The sequence below is a fragment of the Geotrypetes seraphini genome, chromosome 2 (genome assembly GCF_902459505.1).
Source record: "Geotrypetes seraphini chromosome 2, aGeoSer1.1, whole genome shotgun sequence".
NCBI classification, from domain to species: Eukaryota; Metazoa; Chordata; class Amphibia; order Gymnophiona; family Dermophiidae; genus Geotrypetes; species Geotrypetes seraphini.
Window position 1 is genome coordinate 222,405,671 of NC_047085.1, and position 18,641 is coordinate 222,424,311.

Here is an 18,641-nt window from a genome sequence, read left to right on the forward strand (position 1 = left end):
GCCACAGTTTTAAAAAATAATATAGTGCGTACTTTAAGAAAAGTATGAACTATTTACAAACAGTATATACTCCTATCAGCAAAGGACATTAATTTCAAACAATAGCCCGTTCCTAATATGCACATGAACATCTTATGGCAAAAGAAAGGTAGGAAGAGGAGGAGCGCAATTTTCAGACAGCCAATCTCCCCGGGTAAATTGGCTTTGAAAACCTATCCTCTTCAAATTTCAATACTGAATTATCGACAGGGATTTTTTTTTTTTTTTGCCACTGTTCAGGAGAAATATCAACAATCAATCATTTTTCACATGTTCATGGGATGAGATAATTACCAATGAGAGCTTCAAAACAGTTTGCCATTGCATGGCGGAGATCAGATTCTCTGCAAAGATCAGGCCCATGAGCATACAACATGAATCGATCCAATTCCAGCTTCTAAATAAAAGAAAGAAAATAAAAACACACACAGATCTCCATTAGCTGAGCCATAGAATTTGGCCTGGTTATTCATTCCCTCTTTTTCATTGCTTTTCCACAGTAGGGACCCAATATATCCTACCTCAATAACAGCCTCCTTTCTTGCCTCCTGGGCCCAAACAATGCAGATATCTGAGTATTTTATTATCTGTTACTAACATCAAAAGAGAGAGAGCTTGCTCCCAGGAGGTCTAAGAAGTGATAACTTGGGCAGAAAAGAGAAATGTCACTATGAAGGGAATAACCATCTACGAGTAAATCACTATTAAGTCCCTCGAAGTGGTGTCTGGTCAGTGACCTGCAGAACACACAGTTATGTGTCCCTGGCAGTTGTGGGAACCACCAACCGTACTGGCTGCTCTGACAATGGTGAGCTGATGTGTGGGAGATCAAAAATAGACGTGGGAGCTGGTTGTCAAAAGAAGATGAGGTTTGTGGTCTATACCACTTGAAAAGGAGAAGCTACTAAGCCCGCATTGAATGAAGATGCTAAGGTTAACCTAAGAGTTGCCATACTGTGACAGACCGAAGGTCCATCAAGCCTAGTATCCTGTTTCCAACAGTGCACAACCCAGGCCACAAGTACCTAGCAAGATCACAAAAGAGTACAGATTTTATGCTGCTTATCCTAGGAATAAGCAGTCGATTTCCCCAAGCCATCATAATAATGGCTTATGGACTTCTCTTTTAGGAAATTCAAACCTTTTTAAAACTCTGGTAAGCTAACCACTTTCACTACATTCTCCAGCAATGAATTCCAGAGTTTACTTATTTGGTGAATAAATATTCTCCCATTTATTTTAAATCTAGAACTTAGTAGTTTTATTGCATACCCCCTATTCCTACTATTTTTGGAAAGAGTAAACAAGCGATTCATATCTACTTGTTCCACTCCTCAGTATTTTATAGACCTCTATTATATCTCCCCTGAGCTGTCTCATCTCCAGGTTGAAAATCCCTAGAGGGGCATTTTTGATAGGACTTCCAAGAGCTGGACATCCAAAAAGTAGCAGTGATAATCAAAAAGATGTCCAGTAAAAAATAAGACATTTTGAAAATGTACTAGATATGGGTCTTAAAAATTGCCATCTAAGAGCTGTTCTACTGAACGTCCAAGTGGTTTACAATTATATGGCCTGCAAGATGTCTAAAGTAGACATCCCATTAATTGTTCTAGAAGATGTCACCAAGGTAGTAATAGGATGTTCCCAATGTCCTGCAGATCTATAAGTAGCCCTGCACGTGGAATAATGTTTTTGTGGGTGTTCTGAGATGTTTGGTGATCGAGAGAGAAGAGAGGTGGTTCTAGCGAAAAAGTGATAGAGACACAGAGCATGATGACTGAAAGAGTGCTAGTGTGAGAAAGAGAGAGTATGAGAGTAACAGCTACAGACAGTGTGAAAGTGAGTAAGAAAGGGTGTGTGAGAGAGATCAAGAGTGTGTGTAAGTGAAAGTGTGTGTGATGGGGGTAGAGGTGGGAGCCAAATCACTACCCATGGGAGACGGAAGCTCTTGTGGAGCTGTCTCTCCATTACTGGAGGCACCTGTTTGAATTTCACCAGCGGAGGCCCCCTGCAGTATCACCCTGAGGGCCTGGAGATTTATCTGGAGCACCCTTCAGAAGTGAGTATCAGCCAATGGCCTACTCTAACTAACTCTAACTAAGCCAGTGTATCGTAAACTGTGCACCGCAGCACACTAGTGTGCCATAGCAGATTCTAGGTGTGCCTAGACGAGATGCCAGTAAAAAGAGGAGAGGCACCAGCTGACTGCTTACAGGACATGCCTCTCGTGGCAAGAGACATGTCCTGTAGGCAGTCAGCCGACGTCAACTACTCTTCTCCTCACCAGTGTTTCTTCTCCTCTTCCTGCCCCTCCCCCTCCTCCAGCAAAGTGATAAGTTCAGGGTTGCGAACGGAAGTCCTCTGCGCATGCACGTGATATCATCGCATCAACATCTGCGCACTTCTGGATGCCTTCCAGCTGAGGCACCGGGTTTAGCGTGCTGCCAGGCCAAAAAGTTTGCGGGTCACTAATCTAAGCCCTAGACACAAATTTTGATTGCCCTGAACAAAATCTTTTCCAGAGAAAGGAAAATGGTAAAACCAGAGGACATAATTTGAGGTTGAGGGGTGGTAGATTCAAGAGCAATGTTAGGAAATTCTACTTTACGGAGAAGGTGGTGGATGCCTGGAATGCGCTCCCGAGAGAGGTGGTGGAGAGGAAAACGGTGACTGAGTTCAAAGAAGCGTGGGATGAACACAGAGGATCTAGAATCAGAAAATAATAGTAAATATTGAACTAAGGCCAGTACTGAGCAGACTTGCACGGTCTGTGTCTGCATATGGCAGTTTGGGGGAGGATGGGCTGGAGAGGGCTTCAATGGCTGGGAGGGTTTAGATGGAATGGAGTAGGTTTTAATGGAGATGTCGGCAGTTGGAACCCAAGCACAGTACCGGGTAGAGCTTTAGATCCTTGCCCAGAAATAGCTAAGAAGCAAAAATTTAAAAAATTTAAATTGAATCAGGTTGGGCAGACTGGATGGACAATTCAGGTCTTTATCTGCCGTCATCTACTATGTTATTATGTTAAGATTCACATTTATGCCCTCATGGTTATAGCATACTTCAAAATAGACAGACATGGTGGGGGTCTGGTTGTTATTTATAAAAGTTTTTTCCATCTTAAAATTATAGATTCTATCTCTTTAAAAGTGCTGGAATGTATGATGTGTGAATTAGTGGATGAGAATAATATTACAACTGGTTTCTTTGGAATTTTGCTTATTTATTGTCCACCACGTTCTTGGTCTAATGTCGAAAAATTACAAGAAATTATTTTTTTCTTTTTTTGTATTTTTTTTTATATTCTTTATTCATTTTCATATTTTACATCAAGTGCACAAAATATTAAATTACAACAAATTATTATACAATATCACTTTTATATCTACTACATAAAATTCTAATAATATTTTTACTCCTCTCCTCCACCACCCACCCACCCTTCAACTGCTTTCCAATCACCATATACACATTATTTTTTTCTTATGCATGTCAATTTTCTTGATTTCTGGTTTTGGGAGATATTAATCTGCCATTGGAATCTGATGAAGATATTAATGTATTAGATATTTAAAAAATTTGCTTTTTGGAGTTGGTGCCCTCAGAACCTACTCCTGGAAAGGGCCACTCTCTTGATTTTGTGGCAACATCTAGCAGCCTCTTTTACAAAGCCGCGCTAGCGGCTACGCTGCGCTAACGGCCCCGAAGCCCATAGAGATTTAAAGGGCCTCGGGGCTGTTGCTGCGTGGCTTTGTAAAAGATGCCATAGGTGTGATTTGTTATCTAGAATTGAATGATCTAAAGCACACTGGATTGATAATTTTTTTTTATTGAGTTTTATTTTACATTTATTTATGGGTAATATTATAAATAATCATTAAAGGAAGATTATTACATCTAGGAGGAAGATTGATCATGATCTATTTTGGGGTAATATTGATACTTCTTTAGATTTTTTTCTATGATAAACACATTCGAAATGTTTGCCCATTGGAATGTCATAATTAAGAATACTATTGAGATTGTAGCTTCTGTTAAAACTAAAGTAATTAGAGCAACTAAATTTAATCCTTGGTATACTGAAGAGCTAAGAACAGAAAAACAACATTGTACACAATTAGTGAGAATCTGGCAAAAACACAATGCAATTAAATTGAGAACCATTTGGAGAATGGCAATTAAATCTTATAAATCACATATATCAGATGCAAAAAAAAACCTTATTATGCATTAGAAATAGGTAAATGTAACTCTAAAAAACTGTTCCAAATTATGCATAAATTAACAGATTCTCCTTTAGAAGGAAGTTCCATAAATCTCAACCTTCAGCCCAGACTCTAGCGGATTTTTCCTCAATAAAATCACCTTGGTGCGTCAAGATCTTGAAAAAATTGTAATTTTAGATGAAGGGAATGAGAAGCAATTTATTTCTGATTCTCTGGAGTCTTGAGCAGATTAGATATGGGATACTTTTAAGAGCATCAATACAGAAGACTTACCCCCTCTTCTACGAAACCGTGCTAGCAGTTTTTAGCGCAGAGAGCCGCACTGAAAGGCCCATGCAGCTCCCGACGCTCATTGAGTTCCTATGAGCGTCAGGAGCAGCAGGAGCCATTCAGTCCAGCTCCCCACACTAGAAACCGCTAGTGCGATTTCGTAGAAGAGGGGGGTTAATACCATTATTAAAAAAATGTTTTCTTCTAAAAATTGTGCAATGGACATACGCCGTTTGTTTCTTTTTGTTTCTCTTCCAAATAATGCTCTATCAGCGCTGCTATAGGTGGGTGCGGCCAAGAGAACCCAGCGCTCATTCAGCACGTGAGACAGCACCTCAGAGCTCAACGTAAGTATCTCACACAGTAAATCTTCAACTTCCCTGGCCTCCATCATATCTTATTTGCCACGCACCTATCTCTGCAACCCCTAGAACCTCAAACAATTACATCACTTTCTTTTCCAGAGATAAATTTAAAAAAAGACTTGGCATGTGAACATTTCTTAAGAAAGAACTGAATCATGGGGCGTCCTAATTTTTTCACATGACTGTATATTCAAAGTGGAGAGCAGTGGCAGTGGGGGATTAACTGACTTGTCTAAAGTCATAAAGAGCAGTGCTGAGATTTGATCCCACAACCTCTGGGTACAAAGGCAGTGGCTTTACTACTAGGCCAGTGTAAATGATGCTATTTAAACCTGGGAATGCTTTTAAAATAACCACCATATTGTGCAAGTCAATATAAAATTGAAGGTGGCAGACATGGCTACAGGCTAAACCTGCAGATTTATACTTAACCCAGATTCTAGGATGACCCCCTCACCTCTCCCCAGGGCTAAGAACTCGCTGACTGAAAATAAGAACAAAACTATTTACCACTGGATCTTCATCTTAATTTTAGTCACATTTCAGTTTAAGCATGTGGATTTTAATCTAAGGCATATGTTTGGCATATGTGGATTGGGACCTAATTTAATTTCAAGTTGTTAATTATCAGCATATAGAATCTGCTGAAGATTTTGGAGTCTTTTAAAAAAAAAAAATTTCCATGCCATAATGCGTTTGTAGAAGGATACTTATTAGATCAAAGATAAATATACAGCCTGCAATACAAAACACCAGTGATGTTAACCTTAAGACAAAAGCAGAAGGGTGCTAAACCATCAATGGGTAGAAGAATTAACTTATGAATGTACCAAATGAACCAAGAGGCCATTTTCAAAACGTCCATAAATGACTAGTGCAGGTTGCAAGCAAGCATTCTTAAAACATACATATTTCATTACAAACTCAATGACACAGGATATGAAATGGAAAAGAGAAAAAAATGACACACTGTATTTTCATCAACAGGCCTTTTCTGCAGCAAGCACATTAACCATAGGGTAAAAGGCAATCATTACTTATTAAGTTATACTGCAGTCTATCGATGAACGCAAATTAGTGCTACAAATCAATGTACAACGTTGAAACTAATTGTGTTATAAATCGTCTTTAAACATCCTGGCACCCGTTTTAGCTTTTAATGTCAGGTCTTATTTTTTTTCTATTTGGTTGGTGTATTAATACTTTTAGGATTAAATTTTAATTTCAAATTTGATCAAGGGTGGTTGTGGATACATGCACCTTTACTGAAGCCTTCACTATACTATTACTTATGCATAACAGCAACTTTTGCCTGAATCCACAAACCACAATGTACTCAGGGGAAAATTCTGCAAAAGGCACCTAAAAAGATATAGATGCCTATTTCTTGCCAATCACACTTAGGCACCTATTAATAATAATAATTTATTTCTTATATACCGCTATACCGTGAAGTTCGAAGCGGTTTACAGAATTGTGCCTGTAATGTAGGCCAGGATTCTAAATGCCTGCATTATAAGCGCCTAAGTCCTTTAGAGAATTGCGTCTAGTGGTGCCTAAGTCTTTCTCCACCACTAAATACGCTTACTTTGGAGTTAGGCACCTATCTTTTGTAGAATTCAAGTTTCAAGTTTATTAGAAATTTGATGAATCGCTTATATGTGAGATACTAAGCGAATTACATTAAAATCCAAATTTGTGCATTCATTAAGATACAATAAAATGATAATAACAAATCAAAAAAGGGGTTAGACCTACGGACCAACAGACATAACTGGAAGTGGAGGGATGAGGGGATAAGGTTACAATATTAATAATAATTGCACCTAAGATGATAGGCACCTATTGCCCAATTAATTTTTTATTTTTTTCAATTATTAGTTTGTTAAAGCTTATAATTGAAGTCAATTTACTAATTAAATTAGGCACCTATTTATTTAGGCACCTATTTTTATGCGCCTCATATAGAATTTCCCCCTTAGTGCCAGAGAAGAAAAGTCTGTGTCGTCCAATAAATCAAGCTAAATCAATATCTAGAACAAAATTTAATTGAACCAAGTAACTTCTCCATAAATACTAAGCAAAGTATTAAATTAAAAAATGGACTTAAGATATCCAAACAATTGCAAAAACAAACAAAAAAAAAATGCTTGGTGCGTTTACATCTCTGCTATGATATTTACAAGTCGAGTGTTCCATAACTTGGTGCCTATAACCTCCCCAATCCTGAAATGTCCTGTCTAAATTAGATTGTAAGCTCTTCTGAGCAGGGACTGTCTATTGTATGTTTAAATGTACAGCGCTGTGTACGCCTTTCAACGCTATAGAAATAATAAATAGTTGTAGTAGTAGCCTGCAGTTACGTACACCTTGCGGCTTAATGGACAGCAGACAGATATTCTCGCAGATGGGTGATGTCATCCACATAGCCCGGTACGGACAGTGCCAAAGTATACTGTCACTTTAAGCTTTAGAAAGTTTTGAGACTGCCCACACTGCGCATGCGCAAGTGCCTTCCTGTGCGACGCCAGTTCATGAAGTCATCAGTTCTGTGCCCAACTGAAGAAGCCAACTAGGGGAGGTGGGTGGGATGTGAGAATATCTGCCTGCTGTCCCTGGATAACTGTACTTTATCCCAGGACAAACAGGCAGCATATTCTCACAGATGGGACTCCCTAGCTTAACTAAAGGGGGATGGAGGGAGAACTGGCCTAAAAAAAACCCCCAGAAATGGTTAGAGCCACACAACAAAATCAGATATATTGTCCGATACGAGTAGGCAGAGAGCAAGGGAAGGAAATGAATAGAGAACTAATATGTGGTATACAACCGTACTCAGCAAAAGTGAAAGGGAAGAACCCAACAAAACCAATGCGGCTCTGAAATAGTAGGAGGTGAATCTGAGCATAGGAGAGGGCGACGCCGTAAAGATCTGGGAAGAAATAGTAGATTGGTTACTGGAAAGAGGCATGTTTAAGGGTGACCAGACCAAAAGACCAGTTGTAGCCATTCTTGTCCTAGGTCACTACAAATGGGAAAGGGAAGGAAAAGCTGCAAAGCAAAATGGAAGTGCGGTTCCTTTTAAATAGAGTAATGTTATAGGAAAAAACAGGAACAAAAACATCGGGAGGAGAAAACACCGTGACTATTGATGGGAGAATGTAGAAGAAGTTGGAATGAAAAACTAGCTGACTGGGGGTGAGGCAGTATGTCAGCAGTAGTACCCCCTGAGGGATGCCTGAGAGCTCTGGTATGTCTTGTAAAGTGAAGAGAGCCAGCATTCGAGTAGAAGTAATACTTCTTAAGATATCTGCTGGAAAACAGGGGACTAGTGAAAGCTGAAACAGTGGGAGATTAGAAGTTATAGAAGAAATAGTGAACGCACCAAGTATTTTTTTTTTTGTTTGCTTTTGTAATTGTGTGGACATTTAAGTCCATTTTTTAATTTAATACTTTGTTTAGTATTTATGGAGAGGTTACTTGGTTCAGTTCAATTTTGTTCTAGATATTGATTTAGCTTGATATATTGGACAACAGACTTTTCTTCTCTGGCACTGAGGGAAATTCTATAAAAGGAGCATAAAGATAGGTGCCTAAATAAATAGGTGCCTCCTGTTAATGAAATAAGAAAAAGAAACCCAGGGAGAGGAATATGGCAGAAAAGCAATATTGGAGGTGAATTTATGGGAAACATCCGGCCTCAGGTTCTATTAAGATATTGAATTAGAGAATTGGGCTTAGAATCCTGAGGATTAAGCAGAAAATAGGACCATATCCTAGTTAAAGAAAAAATGGTAGGGAAGGCACAAAGAGAGCAACCATGAGCCTGGATGTGATTGGAGAAGGATTATATCAAGAAGGAATGGTATACCATAGGAAGCTAATTCCGGAATGACCAGATGGCTTCTAGAAGTAGGCATGAAAGTAGAAAGGAGCCAGACAGTAAAGACAAAATCCTACTGGATGTGAAAGAATGTATTATATTTACTTACTAGGAGTGACCTGGGATTTGAACTTTGAATCTTTGTATCAAATACCAGGACTTTACTTCTGAACCAACTTTTTCTGAACTGAAGATGATATGAAATCGAAGAACGGAGGCTCAGGAGAACTAGAATGGAAACAGGCATATGTTCCTGTGAGTTAAGAGTTGTTTCTTAGGACTTTAAGCAGCAAGAGACAAGATAAGGGCCACTAATGGAAGAATAAGGTTGGCTACGTAGCAGAAGAATGTGAGAAGCAATCGTGCAACCAGAGGTTGAAAATTGTGGTTAATAAAAAGACAATCTGTGCTATCCAAATTTGAGGAAACATGACTGTGGAACAGAAAGACCACTAGGCCAATAGGAAAGAAGAGTAAAATTGTTAACAAAAGCATTCTGTGTGCCTTGTAGAAATACAGGTAGAAGAAGCAAGGGGAGAGATACTGCTTGAGGTATGTGATTGGATGATACGGTGGAAGAAACTAGAAAATAAGTAGTGTGGTAATAAAACATAGACCAAAATCCAACTGAGCAGTCATTGGAACTTTGAGTGAGGAGATGATAGTATTTACTGCGTACATGGTGCGTCCTAATGTATGAAGGAGGTCATACACATATCATAATGCATGGAGCATGAAAGCTATAGAGTAGTAATCAATGGAACTGGAAACTAATGAGTAAATATAACTGATTACAAGGGTAGAAACATACACTTGAGCAGGCTTGAGCTGTTGTTAAGGTAATTGGGTACAAGATGCCATTTGTTTTGTGTTTGTTTGTTTTTATTCCATAGAGAGTAGAAAAAAATGCAAAATGCTGGCTATATGAGGGGATTGTGAAGATCTGCAACGTGACATAACCAAGCTTGAGAAATGGGCATCGACATGGCAAATGAGGTTCAAAGTGGATAAGTGTAAAGTTATGCATGTCGGTAACAAAAATCTCATGCACAAATACAGGATGTCTGGGGTGGTGCTTGGAGAGGCCTCCCAAGAAAGAGACTTGGGAGTTCTGATCAACAAGTTGAAGAAGCTGTCCGCGCAATGTGCGGTGGCGGCGAAAAGGGCGAACAGAATGCTAGGAATGATAATGAACATAAGAAACGCCTTCGCCGGATCAGACCTAGGTCCATCTAGTCCGGCGATCCGCACACGCGGAGGCCCAGTTAGGTGCTCCTTATTGAAGATCCGGATTTCCCGTATCCCCCGATGTGATTTGCAAGAAGGTGTGAATCCAACTTGCGCTTGAAACCCAGAACAGTAGTCTCTGCCACAACCTCCTCCGGGAGAGCATTCCAAGCACCCACCACTGTTGTGTGAAACAGAACTTTCCTACATTTGTCCTGAACCTGCTGCCGCTCAGTTTCAGGCTATGACCTCTTGTCCGTGTCACATCTGAAAATGTCAGTAAAGCTGTTTCCTGGTCAATTTTATCAAATCCTTTTAATATTTTAAAAGCCTCTATCAAATCTCCTCGCAGTCTTCTCTTTTCGAGGGTGAACAGTCCCAGTTTTCTGAGGCGTTCTTTGTAGCTCAAATTCTCCATACCTCTGACAAGTTTCGTGGCTCGCCTCTGCACATTCTCCAGCAGTTATATCCTTCTTAAGGTATGGAGACCAGTGTTGGACACAGTATTCTAAGTGTGGTCTGACCATTGCTCTGTAAAGTGGCATTATGACGTCTTCCGATCTACTCATGATCCCCTTCTTAATCATGCCCAACATCCTGTTTGCTTTCCTTGCCGCCGCCGCACATTGAGCCGATGGTTTTAGGGTTCTGTCTATCAGTACCCCCAAATTCCTTTCTTGTTCGCATTTGGCTAATGTCACACCCAATATCCTATATTCATGTTCTTTGTTTTTCTTTCCCAGATGCATTACCTTGCATTTGTCAGCGTTAAAATTCATCTGCCACTTTATCGCCCACTTTTCCAGCTGGTTCAGATCCTTCTGAAGATCCTCGCAGTCCCTTTGAGAGCCAACCACCCGACATAGTTTTGTATCATCTGCGAACTTGATTATATTGCATGTTGTCTCCTCTTCCAGGTCATTTATAAAAATATTGAACAAGATGGGCCCAAGAACAGAGCCCTGGGGCACGCCGCTAGTCACCTTCTCCCAGTCCAAGAATTTCCCATTTATGCTTACTCTCTGCCTTCTGTTCTCTAACCATTTGCCGATCCATCTGTGCACTTCTCCTCCTATTCCATGACTTAGTAATTTACTCATGAGCCTTGCGTGCGGGACCTTGTCAAATGCTTTCTGGAAGTCCAAGTAAATTATGTCCACTGGATGTCCATTATCCATGTGTTTGTTCACCTTCTCAAAGAATTGAAGTAAATTTGTCAAACATGACTTCCCTTTCCTGAAGGGGATCACAAACAGATTGGAGAAGGTTATCATGCCACTGTACTGAGCCATGATGCACCCTCACCTGGAGTACTGCGTCCAGCAATGGTCACCGTACTTGAAGAATGACACGGTACTACCCAAAAGGGTGCAGAGAAGAGCGACTAAAATGGTTAAGGGGCTGGAGGAGTTGCCGTACAGTGAGAGATTGGAGAAACTGGGCCTCTTCTCCCTTGGAAAGAGGGGACTGAGAGGGGACATGATCGAAACATTCAAGATACTAAAGGGAATAGACTTAGTAGATAAAGACAGATTGTTCACCCTCTCCAAGGTAGGGAGAATGAGAGGGCATTCTCTAAAGTTGAATGGGGATAGATTCAGTACAAATGTGAGGAAGTTCTTCTTCACCCAGAGAGTGGTAGAAACTGGAACGCTCTTCCGGAGTCTGTTGTAGGGGAAAACACCCTCCAGGATAAGTTGGATAAGTTCCTGCTAAACTGGAACGCACGCAAGTGAGGCTGGACTCATTTAGAGCACTGGTCTTTGACCTGAGGGCCGCCACGTGAATGGACTGCTGGGCAGGATGGACCGCTGGTCTGACCCAGCAGTGACAATTCTTATGTTCTTAGGTTCCATCTACTGGAGTCTCCGTCAAAGATCACTTCAGACCATCTAAACTAGAGAATAACACAAGGAAAAAATTTGTCCCCATCTCCGCCCCATCCGCACGAGCTCGGTCTCTGTCCCATTGAGTTCAGTCCCCATCCCCGCAAACCACCTGATCCCATAAAGTATAAAAAGAAACAATATTCTGTATAATTGTCATTTTATAAATCAAAGTCCTGGTTGCTGAATCAGAGAAAGAGATATTCAGCTGGCAGGGCTTTGTTTATAAATTTTTATCAACACAACTAATATACTACTTTATCCTAAAGCAAAAAAAAAAAGAAAATAAATAGAAATTTTTTTTATATCTTTGTTGTCTGGTTTCTGCTTTCCTCATCTTCTCCTCATTCAATTCCTTCCGTCCACTGTCTGCCTTCTCTCTGCCTCTTCCATTTGCTCTGTTACTGTACCTTTCCCTTCCATCTCTTCCCTCCCCCCATTGGTCTGGCACCCATCTTCTTCCCTCCGCTCCCCCCCCATAGTCTGGCATCTCTGTCTTCTTCCCTTCCAGTGTCTTCTCCCCACTTTCTCTTCCCCATTTCCCTTCAGCGTTTGTTCCTTTCCACCAACCACTCTCTCTCCATCCCCTTCAGCATCTGTTATTTTCTACAACCCCTTCTGCCCTTATTTGCATTGAATTTTAGTTGCCAGATATTAGACAATTCCTCTAACTTTTGCAGATCCTTTTCCATGTTTTCTACTCCCTCCTTAGTGTCTACTCTGTTACAAATCTTGGTATCATCCACAAAAAGGCAAACCTTTCCTTCAAACTCTTCAGCAATGTCGCTCACAAACATATTGAACAGGATTGGCCCCAGCACCAGTCCTTGAGGGACTCCACTACTCACCTTTCCTTCCTCTGAGCAAATTCCATTAACCACCACCTTCTGGCGTCTGTCTGTCAACCAATTTCTAATCCAGTTCACCACTTTGGATCCTAATTTCAGCCCCTAAAGTTTGTTCAAGAGCCTCCTATGAAGAACCGTGTTAAAGGTTTTGCTGAAATCTAAGTAAATTACATCTAGTATATGTCTTTGATCCAATTCTGTGGTCATCCAATCAAAAAATTCAATCAGATTCGTTTGGCACGATTTAACTTTAGTAAAACCATGTTGCCTCGGATTCTGGAACACATTAGATTCTATGAATTTCATTATCCTTTCTTTCAGTAATGCTTCCATTATTTTTCCAATAACCGAAGTGAGGCTTACCGGCCTATAGTTTCCAGCTTCATCTTTGTGACCACTTTTGTGAATTGTCACCACATCCGCTCTTCTCAAATCCCCAGGAACCACTCCTGTCTCCAAAGATTTGTTAAACAAATCTTTAATAGGACCCGCCAGAACATCTCTGAGCTCCCTCAATATCCTGGAATGGATCCCGTCCGGTCTTATTGCTTTGCCACCTTCAATTTTTCAAGTTCTTCATAAACACTTTCTTTCATGAATGGCACTGTATCTACTCCATTCTCATGTATACCAGACAATCTTGGTCCTTCTCCAGGACTTTCTTCTGTGAACACATAACAGAAGTATTTGTTTAGCAGGCTTGCTTTTTCCTCATCATTCTCCACATACTAGTTCATAGCATCTTTTAGTCTCGCAACTCCATTTTTCATCTTCCTCCTTTCTCTAAAATATCTAAAAAAGTTTTGTCTCCCTTTATTTACATTTTTAGTCATTTGCTCTTCTGCTTTCGACAGAGGTATTTCTCTCTTGGTTTCTTTCAGTTTCACCTGGTAGTACTTTCTGTACACCTCTTCTTGAGTTTTTTTATATTTCACAAATGCCAACTCTTTTATCTTTCTCTGCCATTAGTTTGGAGAAACATACCGGTTTCCTTTTTCTCTTGTTTTTATTTATTTTCTTCACATAAAGGTCAGTAGCCATTTTTATTACTCCTTTCAGCTTAGACCACTGTTTTTCCACTTCTCTTATGTCCTCCAATCCTAACAGCTCTTCCTTCAGGTAATCTCCTATTTTACTAAAGTCCGTATGTTTGAAATCCAGGACTTTGAGTTTTGTGTGGCCACCCTTCACTTTAGCTGTTAAATCAAACCAAACTGTTTGATGATCGCTACTTCCCAGGTGGGCACCTACTCGAACATTAGAGATACTCTCCCTTTTGTTGAGTACCAGATCAAGTTTATTTTTATTTTGATATACTGTCTATCTAGCAGTCTAGGTGGTGTACATACATATAAATTTAAAAGCAAATGATAAAGAGGGCCAAACAGATATTGACAATGTACAGAGACGTGGTACAAGAGGTAGGGAGGAGAAACTGGATACAATAATTTCCTATCAAAAGCAAAGGGAGTGACACAGTGTGTGCGTTGGGGGGAAGGGAAGGAATGTGTCTAGGCATGAAGTTTTGATTGATGGAATTACGTGTCAAAGGCAGTTTGTCAAGTTGCATTCTTTCCTAAGGTAACGGAGGAGGGCGTTCCAAAGGCTGGAAGCTGTAACTGAGAAGATTGTTTTCCAAGTAGTGTCATAGAATATATGACGAATTGAGGGACTGAAAGAAAATTTTGTTTGGCCGAACAAAGTGATCTTGAAGGGGATTAAGGTACCCTCGTGGGTTCTGTCACCATCTGTCTGAACAGAACCTCTTGAAAGGCATCCACAATCTCCCTATTTTCCGATTGCGCTGATGGAATTCACCCAACAGCAGCACCTCCTCTCTCTCCTTCTGAACTTTTGGATATCTGCAATCAGATCTTTATCAATTTGCTGCGTTTGAGTCAGAGGTCTGTAGACTACACCCACATAGATAGAAGTTCCATCTTCTCTTTTCAGAGTGATTTATATTGCTTCTTCCTCTACCCAGGTCCCCTGAATTTTATTCGCTTGGATATCGATCTTTACATAGCAAGCTACCCCTATACCTTTTTGACCCACTCTGTCCTTCCTAAAAAGATTATATCTCGGTATGTTTGCATCCCATCCATGGGATTCACTGAACCACGTCTATCCAGGTCTGCCTCTAACATCAGGGCTTGCAGATCTTGAACTTTGTTGCTTAGACGTCTGTAGTTTTTGTGGTCATTGCTTTCCAGCTATCTTTCAGTGGTAAACTCATATTTTGTATAGTTTTTTGTTTAGTTTTGCTTCCTGTTGCATTGCTAAGAAGTGAGTTGCTAATATTGTTTACGTCGTTATCTTTACTACTATCGCATCTTGTCTTATGCTAGGGGTGGCCTCCATTACCCTCATCTTCTAGTTTAAATGCCTAGAAACATATTGTCTAAATTTCTCAGCAAGGATTCTTTTTCCTGCTATAGTAAGATGCAGCCCATCATTACCATATAGTCTTATCTTTCCATGAATTTCCCTATTCTCCTATGTACCTAAAGCCTTCCTGATGACACCAGACCTTGAGCCAACTATTGAAGTCCTCTGTGTTTTTAACTCTTGCCTCCCCCTTTCCATATGTAAACAGTACTTCTGAAAAAGCTAGCGACTTTACAAAAGTTTTTAAACTGTCCCCTAGCTCCTGAAAAGCTTCACTGCACTGCAAGTGGGGAGTTGTTGGCCAGGTCATTTGTTCCCAAGTGGATGACAACATCAGCTTTAGAGATGCATGTATGCATAAATGGATAGGCAGAGGCCTATAAGAGGAAATATGAAACTAGACCATAGATGAAAACAGGTTAGCTTGGAAAGAGATAAGATCATCATTAATAAGGTGTGCAAGTGGCCTCCTCCTCTCCTACAGCCACTCCCAGTCCTTCAAGTTCCTTAGAATAAAAAAGTAGTTGGAGTAGAAGTCAGAACTTGACATGGAAGGAATGTATATATTTGTCTTTTTTTATCAGCTCAACAGCTGGTTGGTAGGGTGATCTATTCTGAAGGAAGTATGGAAGCCTCAAGAAAGCATAGTTAATATCCTCTGGGACAAGGTTATCAGCACTGATGGTAGTGGTAGTTGAGCAGGATGTACCCCACCATCCCCCTCCCTGTGAAAGCTTGTGCTGTTCTCCAGGGTTTTTGGAGGCACTGTGGCATTGTCCATGGGCCACAGAGACGTTCTGGAGGAAAGGCGATCCAACTTTAACCCTTTCAGGACCATAAGGATCGTAGGCCAATTTTTGTGGTTTTGACGACATTTTTATGGTAAAAAGGGCTTGCAGATGCCAAAAAATTGATTTTTTTTGTGAAATATCATTATTTTTATTTAAAAAATCACACTTCTGGCTTATGGACAGTGTGGCAAGTGAATCTTCTCGTCAATCTGGCAACGACGCTAATGAATGAATGTCGGAACCAGTTTGTTTACATAAAGGCAGTATCATATGGAATCCGTACATATCAAATTTAGAACTGTAGACTATCCCAATCAAAATTTATAGGATTTTAAAGTTATGGGACAAATATGTCCCTTGGTCCTGAAAGGGTTAAAGGCTCTATACCAATAGTGGATCTCTTTGGTTAAAAATAGTGTTGCTGCAGAAGTTGAAGGGAAATGTCCCACGAGATTAGGAGTAGATGAGGCAATCCAAACTTGATAGGTTCTAGACCCAGAATGGATCCCTGCTCTTCCCTCTGTTCCGAATCTTGTTGTTGTGATAAGTAGAGTTGATAGTAATAGGTAGAAGAAGTGATCCATCTTTAACAGGTTCTACACCCATGATGGCTTCCTCTATGGAACAACTCTGGCAATAACAAGTGGATGAGTAGCAAACGATTTAATATTGAAATGAGCATGGAAAGCAGTAATAACACTGAGGTGAACTTTAACCAAAGTGATTTTAAGTCCAGAGCTGGATAAATGGAGAAGGTAGTCCAATACTGAAGAAAGAGGAGTTGTGGAAGGATCAAGTTGATGAAAATACACCACGAAATGAAGCATGTCCATTTGAGTTGATAGCATTGCTGAGTAGAAGGCTTTCTGGAAACAGCTATAATGGTTTGCACTGAGTTAGAAAGATCATAATCTGCTGAAGTCAGGTCAAGAGGTACCAAGCTGTTAGGTGCAAAGACTGCAGATTGGGATGTAAAAGAGAACCTTGACTCTGAGCGAGTAGAGATGGAAAGAACTGCAATGGAATTGGATCCTTGACACTCAGTTGAAGTAGAAGAGAAAACCAAGGCTGTTTGGGCCATCGAGAAGCTATTAGGATTATGGTGGCTGACTCTTGTGGCAGCAAGAAATAGAAGAGGTGTTTCATCTTTAATATGCTTTACACCCATGATGAAACCCTCTGATTTAAAGGTTTGTTTATGATAAACAGATGAGGCCATCCAACTAAAAAGGCTATATATTCCTAGTGGGTCACTCCAATTCTTCGCAATAATGCACTCAATGTGAGTTTATGCAGCGGAGAACAACCAGAAGCGTAAGTCTTTGGGTGGCAATCTCAACTTTATTCCTAAGAGCTCTTCGTGAAGCCAGGGAATATTTGTAAACGATCCTGATTCTTAATGTCCATGTCAGACACTCGCAGCCATATAAGACGTCTCATTGCAAAAAACATAACCAATGCTCTGGATGTCACACTAATGTATCAAAAGCTGAACTTGCCATAAACTTTCTGGTTTGGAGTAGGCTATGAATAGTCTTCTGGAAACTCTGGATGTTTTTTTTAAGAAGCTGAAGTCTGAGGCTTCTGAAGTTTCTGTGTGGACGCGATGGTCACAGGAAGACATAGTTAAAGCCATATGCATTGAGGATTTTCAGTACTGGAAAAATGAATGATATCTGCTAGTCGTGGTCTGTTGGTACCAGTAGGTAGACTGATGACTTATTCCACAGAGATGTACTATGCTGAGGATAGGCCAGTACCAAGAGAGACAGTGAAGGAACCGATGCCGTTCGATGTAGTTGAGTCACAGAAATAGCAACAGTACAGAGGTAAAAATCAGAATCATACTGAGCCTCAATGGAGTTAAAGCACAAAGTGAGAACAGAACGGTACTGTAAGGCCTCTGAAGTTATTTAAGCTGGACTGGTACCGAGAGAGAGGAGGAATCAAGGCCAACTTCATTGCAATGGCATGGCCAGCTCTAAACCGTACAGTTATGACTGCATATGGTGAAGTGGATGCACTAGTACCATGTGCCATGCAGGCAGTACAATAAGTGCAGCAGGGTGCTGAAGCACTGGTAACCCCAAGAAGAAGCATGCTTCAGAAATGACAGCCTGCATTGATGAAAGATGGCGTCGAGAGGCATGTATCAAGTGTCCTGATGCTGGTAATGCCTGCGATGCTGTGATGATATCGATGATGATGTCAATGTCTACCAATATCGATAGGAATTGGTATTGTATAGAAGTCCAAGTTGCTGGGTATCCGACACCAGGCCTAACTTCATCTAAATATGAAGTAAAAGAAAAAAAAAACATTTTGTACATTGTTGGAGAGTTTGTTTGTTTGGGGGTTTTTAGCTCTGGAAAATCAGGAACAGATACAGCCGGAAAGGAAAAATACTACCACAGGTTGAGTAAAAAGTAGGCCAAAAAGCCATTGATGCCTTTGGTAGGGGCAAAGGCTTTAAAATTGCCTACAGGCCCCCGTGGTGAACATAAATAAATTTTTGTTAGGAAATAAACAATTTAAAAGAAAAAACAACTAAGGTGAGAAAATAATAATAATGAATAATGAAGCGGGAAGACAAACTTGACTGGGTGAAGTCCAGATATGTCTTCTTCACTCCGCAGAAAATGAAAAACTGATGATCTCGCGAGCTGGTGTCAGGCAGGAAGGCAGTCACGCATGCGCAGTGCAGGCAGACTCAAA

The 18,641-nt window shown here is 40.4% G+C and overlaps 1 protein-coding gene across 1 annotated transcript in view; it reads right to left on the reverse strand.

Annotated features, from left to right (window-relative positions):
* Window positions 1-18,641, reverse strand: part of DROSHA (drosha ribonuclease III) — a 318,886-nt gene that overhangs the window by 78,288 nt on the left and 221,957 nt on the right. Inside the window, exon 22 of the mRNA XM_033934987.1 lies at window positions 334-436. Coding sequence (XP_033790878.1) covers window positions 334-436 — 103 coding nt within the window. The remainder of the gene's footprint in view (window positions 1-333; window positions 437-18,641) is intronic.